Source organism: Ornithodoros turicata, chromosome 1, assembly GCF_037126465.1.
Source record: "Ornithodoros turicata isolate Travis chromosome 1, ASM3712646v1, whole genome shotgun sequence".
NCBI lineage: Eukaryota > Metazoa > Arthropoda > Arachnida > Ixodida > Argasidae > Ornithodoros > Ornithodoros turicata.
This window is the reverse complement of record NC_088201.1, coordinates 50167381-50176117: the sequence shown is the minus strand read 5'-3', so window position 1 is coordinate 50176117 and position 8737 is coordinate 50167381. Positions and strand designations below refer to the sequence as shown.

Here is an 8737-nt window from a genome sequence, read left to right as displayed (position 1 = left end):
ATGACGTTGGTAGACAGATTGAAACCGAAACAAATCGCAAGGGGAGGGCTGGGTTCCACGAATGGGCGCTTGTTCACTGCCTCCTGTTAAAAGAAAAGTAGAGCCGAAGGTCGCGTCCCTTTCAGGGACCATCGTAATCCCCTCAAGACCGAGCTTTGGGGAGCGATCTTGTTCGTCCCTAGCTTCGAGCGTAGTTCAAGTCTACCAAATTGGAGGCTCTGTTGAACACTTTGACGTCATTTGTTTACAACCAGGGAGAGATCTATTAGTCGACGTAGCTAAGACGTGGATACGGGAAAGAGTGTGGTAGATCCAAACCTTTCTGCCCCCAGAAAGTCAGATAAATGCTATCTTCAACGCATTTACACAAGCTCGCTTGGATTCTTCCGTTTTACTTGCCATCGCAACTCTCTAGAGCGAGGCAGGCTGCCTTTTCAACGGATGTTTACGGTGTATCACGATGACTCCGACCCACCGTGCTCTGACCTCTCGGAAATCATGAGAAAGAGAGGTTGCAAACAGCGGAGTAAATAAAATCGAGAACTGACTGATGTATTTGTCTTTTTTGTTTAAATTATGTGTTAGCGCCGCGAAGCAACTGTGGCTATGTGCGGCGTAACTGACGTGAAGAGAGGGACAGCAGGAAGGAGGGGGAGTCGGGAGCCGACTTCAGGGGGAACTGTGTGGACATCCGTCTGGAAAATCTGTCGGAAAAACCTGAGACAGCACAGCCTGCAGTGGGATTCTTGCCTTCCACCTCCCAGTCTGCCCTTGGAGCCACCACCAGACTATGTTTTCGAAGTTTGTCGGCCCAAAGTTTAGATGAAGTCGAGAAGAAAATAGGAAAAGTGACTCGCTAGCAAGTACTGTTGCACAAGGTACACGTAGAAATGAATCATCCAAACGTCGCATCCAGCCGGTGATATTTGTCAGTCAAGCGATCGATGAAAGCCACATCTTTTGTCACGCCACTTCACACTAAAGGATCGATCAAATCAGGTGGGATCATGTGAATAGCAATCGATAGCGCTGTCGGGCACCCGTTTCATGGAAAATAATTATGTCAATTCACCCTTTGGTACGGGTTATCTCGCAAGGAAACGAGAAATTCCTTCTCGTATACAGGGTGTCCCAGAAAACGTGTCATTGAATTATAATAAAAAAAACTACACCACCTAGAGTCATGCGGAGTCATGCAGAGTCTTACTAGGTTTTTGCCACCTCCTGGTGTGAATATCATGTAACGTAAGTTTAATTATGTAAATTTTTGCGAACTGAAGTCGGAAATTTGCCAAGGAAAGGTCACTTTTTTTTGCCCCACCAATGTGAAGAGCATGTCTAATTTGACAGGGGTATTCAGGAGCTATCCCATCTGAAAAAATAGCCGAACATCATGCTCTACGGAGCTCCCACAACATAGCGCACCATGAATTTTTCAGCGAACACAGTCAGTCCGACGAAAGGAGGTTGGAAACCCAGCCCACACCGGCATCGCAGAAAGAGATAACCAGAGCCCGGATTTTTAGGCACGAAAAAACCTTGTTCTAGGCGCCTATAAAAGGCTCTAAAAATCCCGATTTAAGCACTAAAAAGCGGGCATTATTGGCACTACAAATTGCAGCTTTTTTTCCATCTGCAGAACTGAAAGTGCAAAAACAAAGTGAATAAATCAGTTCCATCCCAAGAACAATAGCGAAAATAGGAGTTGTTACTGTTTGTTTTTTTAAATATTTTTGCTGCACGAAATGCAAAAATTATCCATGGTACTATGCTCACAAGGCTTCTAGCCATTGCCACCGTTCCACGACACTTCAGAAGGACTTGTCGCGGCCCGCATACTGGCGATATGCGAGATAGGCTTCGAGCATCGAAAGCTTTAGTTTAGTCGCAAATTTCTTTATTTGAATTTTTTAAGACCCGGCTTCTAGATTTCGTTTTCGGCATGACGATAAGGCTCGCAACAGCTAGAAATATGGGTGATCAAGTCTCCGACGGGACGTCATTCTCGCTCGTGTGCCTTGCTGGCACTGACTGCAGGAAAGGGGGCAGCATCCCCAAAGGTTGGAAAACTGCAGAGATTGTACCTACCTTCGCACGTCACATCCCCTCCCCAGCATTTTACCGTGTGTCAAATTCGTTGTAGAAAAAAGGAAACAGATGGAAACTAAAAAGCTCTTTTAGATGTAAGTACGCAATAGCTCTGAGAGTTCTAGATGTCGACAAAACCGTTACGAAACGTTCCTATATTTTATAATAGCGACCCACGCAACAACAACACAATTCTGGAAGACAGAGAAAGAACGAGTAAGCGATTCTCAATTCCCAGATTACATTCCAGTACCTTTGAGATAATCGCTTCTTTGAAGCTTATCGATGATTTCAAAATGTCGTGCGAGGTGACTGATGTCAATTTCGCCTGCAGAACGTAGTGTCGCCACTTCTTAAGGGGCATTATAGGCATTTTTCGATGTTTAATCGGAGTTCTAGGCACCTACACCAAAATAGGCACCGACGTCGAAATAGGCATTTATGGGCATTATCAAAACCATACAGGCGGTTCCCCAGCACCCAATTCGTGCTCTTGTATTGAAAGGGCACTATTAGGATAACACGAAAAAAATAGGCACTTGCCTAGGAATCCGGACTCTAGAGATAACACAGGAATGGCTTATCGCGTCCGACTTTCGCTGGGATAATGCTTTCCCTCTCCCAATTTTAGGAACTGTTACTTTTTCTACTATCACACTGTGGGCTGGGTTTGGAACTTCATTTCGTCGGACTGAGAGCGATTGCGATCAAAAAGTCATCGCGCGTTATGGTCCGGTGCCCCGAAAAGCATGATGTTCGGCTATTTTTTTCCGATGGGATAGCTCGCGAATATCACTGTCAATTATTATGAATTTCAGTGAATTCGGCACGCTCTGCATATTGGTGGGGTAAAAAAGTGACCTTTACTTGGCAAATTTCCGAGTTCAGTTCGCCAATATTTACATAATTACACTTACAATACATGACATTCACATCAGGAGGTGGCAAGAACAAATGTCGTTCACCGCATGATTCTAGGTGGCGTAGTTTTTTTTTTTTTTTTATAATTCAATGGCACATTTTCTGGGACACCCTGTATACGAGAGGGAATTTTCTCGTTTCCTTGCGAGATAACCCGCAAACAGCGAGGCACCGTGACGTCTGTCGAGTACCAGAGCCAACCAAGAAAACGCTGCTGCTTTTTTTTTACGAGGATTTCACGTAATTATAAAGCGTATTATCACCACACAGCATTCGACGTTGTAAAACAGTGAATACAACTACTACTGACTGAATTATAAAACACTCACTGGGCTGACATGTGATAAAAATGAGTTACGCCATCGATCGGTTAACAACGTACGGGCGTTCGTGCAACGGAAACAGCCGTGCAATGGTGAGGAGCTCGACGGTGCTCCCTCCCGCGTTGCTTGTGGATTCGCAAGGGGAGGATGTACATTCCCGGAAAATTACAGTCCTCCCTCTAAGCCACTTGGCATTGGAGCTTGTGTATTTCACAACTTCGTCGGGTGCTATGCCTGTGCGTAGAGGAGCACAAGGGCGGATGATGAGGAGATCACCTGGTATCGCTGTCTTTCTTATCATTGGACCTTGTCATTTGAAGTCACCGCGACTTGTCAAAAACCGAAAGACCGACAGTTGACCGAAAGTCAACGAGTGCAGGGAATCGAACCCGAACCTCTCTGTGGCGGTCGGTCTGCGCATTATAATAGGGCATAAATGCAGACCAGCACGTGGAACAGCTTCGCAGTAAAACGAAAAAAAAAAGAAGGAATGGAATCTCAAGCGGAGGACGGAGTGTCTAAGCAACGCGTGCCCTGTCATCCAACGATCGGGTTTGAACCTTTCGTTTCGGGTTTCGGCAGACAGGCTACCAACTGTTTCACCCACACCACCACTGCATGCGTAGCACCGTGTTCCCCGATACTGAAGAACCCCGAGACGAGGGACACGGAAAAAAAGGGGGACAAACATAACGAAGTCTCAATACACAATACGCTCCGCCTATAAATTCCACATCACGTTTATTTCGACGTTGGCCAAAGTCGTAGAGACTGAGTAACGTTTCCATCCGACGCGAGGTCTTTGTCGCCTCAAGGAGCTGATGCTGAACGGTAATTTCAAAGGGCCCCCCTCCCATCCCTCTAAAATGAGAACAGCATGAAGGAGCACGACAGTCCACCCCTCCGATCTTGGCTAAAAAAGGCAGTCCGCAGTTGCTAAAAAAGGAAGGATTCGAGTCTTCACGTGTGAGGCGTTCACAGTTGCAGCCCTCGTTTACGGCACGCAGTCATCTTCCAAGTCCTCCGAGTAACATCTCGTGTACATAAGGGCCAAACGAAGATATTTCCAAACCGAGTTCAATAAAACTTGCTCCCGTTTTACCTAAATCTGTAAAACCGGATTTCTTGCACAAATGCAGATTGAAGGGCAGGTTATACCGCAGCTGATTTGTAAAAACGCTCGACATACGCAAGAAAATAGGTAGCAACATACCCTGCTACGAAATAAACGGGAATTAAGAAAATTTTATTTCATTTCGTTTGTTTAAACCTTTGGAAGATTCCGATTTGTATCTAAAATAAAATTCTATTCAACTACATTTTCGCTGATCAACGTTTTCAAAATGTTCCTCTTATACCCCGTTCATAATGGCGACTTTGTCAGCCGGTTCTGTACGCGACTGACCTAAAATGTTTCCTGTGCATGTGCATAGCTATACAGCTACATTGACTACATCGGTCGTTGATAACACTTCCCTATGACAAATCTACATGCCCCACTTATGTGCACAGATACCATGCAGACACTAATGACGCCATAATTCATTATCAACTTGTGAGGCATGTTTCTGTCAGTGTCTCCAATCCCGATCATCCCAGACTCAGGGAAACGTTACCAATAGCTAGCTTACACCAGCTTGCTCGCATTCCGACTCGTTACTGATTCGTCACTGACGTCCCCATTTTCATTAAATATATCGTGTCCTGCGCTCCTAATCGCTCATGGTCACTTTTCATTCATGTGAGACTAGGAGAAAGGTTCACTGACAACACTGGAATCCAAGACCGGATCTATCCCGAGAGATTAATAAAGTTCTATACAAGGAGTATCCTATGTAAGGCGAGTTCAAACTCGCAATAAGCGAACCCCCCCCCCCCCCCCTCCAAAGTTTTATTCCTGGCACTTCATAACTGAATTCAAACATTGCTACCATTGCTACCAGCAACCGGGTCCAAAAAAGAAAACGAACGTGTAAAAGAAAGACTGCGATCACGTGTTTAGCTCCAACGGCTTTTCATCTTTCCTTATCCTTTCAAGAGAGAAGGTACCCATCTACCCCCGATGAGATGGACTCGGCCACATCTGCGCCCAATTGGACGCAACACAACTACGAGGAACAATGTAGTCCCTAAAAAAATGCTTAATATTTATGGTTACAAACATATATTGTGCTATCAGCTTCAGACACCGACAAATACTTCTGTCATACCTGCAGATAATTTAATAAAAAGTGTAATATACTTATGATTGGTAGAGCCACACCTACGCGCATGAATATAGCATGACGAACCCTCAATATTTTAAAACGGCCGTTTGAGTCGGAGTCAGCTCTGTGGCCGCTTCTGTGTTGTTGTACATCGCTCGCGTAAGAAGCTCGTTGAAAATGCGTGAAATAGTTCATATTCAAGCTGGCCAATGCGGCAATCAAATTGGAGCTAAGGTGAGGCAGTCTAATATGTGCATCTTAGAAAGGTATATAAGTTTTTCTGGGATTTCGGAGGTTCGAAATAGTGTTAGGCCTAGTTGGGTGTGCCGGCTTTCAGACCGGTTAGTGTTACTAGTGACGTTTAACCGTCCGTTATAAAATGTGCAGCTTCTGGTGAACCTTAACGACTCAAAAAGCTATGGGAGCTGAAGCTTCAAAAACGCAGCAATATGTGTATGGTTCTGCTTGTTTTTGAAAACTGGTTCTGGAACCGGTAGTTTGACAGGTACGACGTCGGACAAATTTATCGTAAACTACTCTTCCCACTTTTTTTTTCATGTCTTATACACTTTATCTGCATTTCTTATGCCCGCAATTTTAACGTTTAGTTGTTGGGTTGAGTGCGCCGCGCATTGGCGTGTTCTTTAGGCTTATCTCTAACAATAGCAGCTCGATTTGCTAACATCGCGAGCTGGAATTGTTGCTGCTTTGTGTTCCTATTAGCTTTTACTTTTTCGAAACATTAGTTGCAAGAACTTGCACTGCCTTTAATTCCTTTCTTGCTTACCTTTCTATTGTTCATGTGGCGGTCTGCTCTTCCGCGCCATTTCGGAAGGAGCGAACCGCCATTATTGTCCCCCTTGTTCTCATTTTCTTTCATTGCGTCCTAACTTCTCTCAGTCGTGCGCAAATTTTGTATTCCTGCTGAAGTCTGCTTGCGGAATGTTGTTCAGTGTGAAGGGTCCTTTGTCTTCCTCGGACCACATGGTCTGCTAGGGCGTTGGTTCTAATAATCATTCATATTCGTAGTTCTGGGAGGTTATCTCCGATGAACATGGTATCGACCCCACCGGAACCTACCACGGAGATTCAGATCTTCAGTTGGAGAGGATCAACGTTTACTATAATGAGGCCTCCGGTGAGTAATTATTGGGTCCGCGGCCGCCATGGCGGTCCGCCATTTTTGCCGGTTTCAATCTCATTGCTCAAGCGATATCCATGAACGGAATTTTGACGCTTCTTAACCGTGGCATTGCCCATTCGAGTCTCTTGTTTTTGCGAATGTGTTCATTACTAAATGTGTTTTCAATGCGGTTGCCTGAAGTCTTGTAAATACGACCTCATTTTCATGACTTCGGACAGCCATATCGGTGCATTTGTCGAATGATTGTTGCTCTATTTGAGTATAACTGTCCATAAAAAGGATAAATTCATAAGTGTTCAATTTCAGGTGGCAAGTATGTCCCTCGTGCCATTTTGGTCGATCTGGAGCCAGGCACCATGGATTCCGTCCGCTCCGGACCTTTTGGACAGCTCTTCAGGCCTGACAACTTTGTCTTTGGTCAGCCATTCTCTCGATCTACCGGCGTTATATTAACCCTAGTGTTTTGCTTCTAGGTCAGAGTGGTGCTGGCAACAACTGGGCAAAGGGCCATTACACAGAAGGTGCCGAGCTTGTAGACTCCGTTCTTGATGTTGTCCGTAAGGAAGCGGAAGGCTGCGATTGCCTGCAGGGTTTCCAGCTCACCCACTCCCTCGGTGGTGGCACAGGATCCGGAATGGGCACCCTACTGATTTCCAAGATCCGTGAGGAATACCCAGACAGAATTATGAACACCTTCAGCGTTGTACCTTCTCCAAAGGTAAGCTTTTGATTGCCAACATATGATCCCTTGTGTGAATTCTGTTCACCAACAGGTCTCGGACACTGTTGTGGAACCCTACAATGCCACCCTCTCGGTTCACCAACTGGTCGAAAACACTGACGAGACCTACTGTATTGACAATGAGGCGCTGTACGACATCTGTTTCCGCACACTCAAGCTCACAACTCCCACATACGGTGACCTGAACCACCTGGTATCTGCTACAATGTCTGGTGTCACCACATGCCTCCGATTCCCCGGTCAGCTGAATGCTGATCTGCGAAAATTGGCAGTTAACATGGTACCCTTCCCCCGTCTCCACTTCTTCATGCCTGGCTTTGCTCCATTGACTTCCCGAGGTAGCCAGCAGTACAGAGCGCTCACCGTGCCAGAGCTCACTCAGCAGATGTTTGATGCTAAGAACATGATGGCTGCATGTGATCCCCGACATGGACGTTACTTGACGGTGGCTGCTGTATTCCGCGGTCGTATGAGCATGAGGGAAGTTGATGAGCAGATGTTGAATGTCCAGAACAAGAACTCCAGCTACTTTGTTGAATGGATTCCGAACAACGTGAAGACTGCAGTCTGTGACATTCCTCCTCGTGGTCTTAAGATGTCCGCCACATTCATTGGAAACAGCACTGCCATCCAAGAGCTTTTCAAGCGTATTTCCGAGCAATTCACAGGTAAGTCACCTTAGGTTTCATTAACGTTAGCTCTAATCAGTTTCCGTGCTCATCTGTGCCGAACTTTTTGTCCTCAGCTATGTTCCGTCGCAAGGCTTTCTTGCATTGGTATACGGGTGAGGGTATGGACGAAATGGAGTTCACCGAAGCAGAGTCCAACATGAATGACCTGGTGTCTGAATACCAGCAGTACCAGGAGGCTACTGCAGATGAGGAAGGAGAATTTGAAGATGAGGAAGAAGCTCAGGCTGAAGCCTAAAAGCAACTACAGCATGCAGCCACCATGATTTTTTTTTTTTTTTTTCTTCCTTGTGCTTCCCTTGTTTCCAGATATCGACTTTTTTTTTTTTGCTCTCTGGAGTTGGAAGACTGCAGTAGCAGTTTTTTTTCTTTTCCATGTTTTTGTAAATAAAAATGCTATGCAGTATCATATTCCTTTGATGTGCTCCTAATCTGGGTAGGTGCATGTGTGGTGGTGAGGCAGGGGGGTCAAATACCTTTATGCATAGGTATGCTGTAGCTGGTTATTGCCTTCCATGATGTGAGCTTGCTGCCCTATGTATATTTCTTAGTGGCTTTCTTATGCAGGAAGGTGCACAAGCAAGGGTATGTGAAACATTGAGTACAGTGGTGGTGCTAATTAC

The 8737-nt window shown here is 45.5% G+C and overlaps 1 protein-coding gene across 1 annotated transcript; it reads left to right on the top strand.

Annotated features, from left to right (window-relative positions):
• Positions 1-5646: 5646 nt before the first annotated feature.
• On the top strand, positions 5647-8525 carry LOC135378238 (tubulin beta chain). The gene is made up of 6 exons (XM_064611195.1): positions 5647-5773; positions 6569-6677; positions 6990-7100; positions 7157-7401; positions 7457-8093; positions 8171-8525. Exons 1-6 carry the CDS (start codon positions 5717-5719, stop codon positions 8350-8352), a joined length of 1341 nt encoding a protein of 446 aa, XP_064467265.1. The 5' UTR covers positions 5647-5716; the 3' UTR covers positions 8353-8525.
• The last annotated feature ends 212 nt before the right edge of the window (positions 8526-8737 follow it).

What these genes read in the sequence shown, in the direction of transcription:
- LOC135378238 (XM_064611195.1), top strand. Translation starts at nt 5,717, where the DNA reads ATGCGTGAAATAGTTCATATTCAAGCTGGCCAATGCGGCAATCAAATT. An exon ending in TTACTATAATGAGGCCTCCG is followed by an intron (nt 6,678 to 6,989) that starts GTGAGTAATTAT and finishes GTTCAATTTCAG; the next exon opens with GTGGCAAGTATGTCCCTCGT. An exon ending in GCGTTGTACCTTCTCCAAAG is followed by an intron (nt 7,402 to 7,456) that starts GTAAGCTTTTGA and finishes GTTCACCAACAG; the next exon opens with GTCTCGGACACTGTTGTGGA.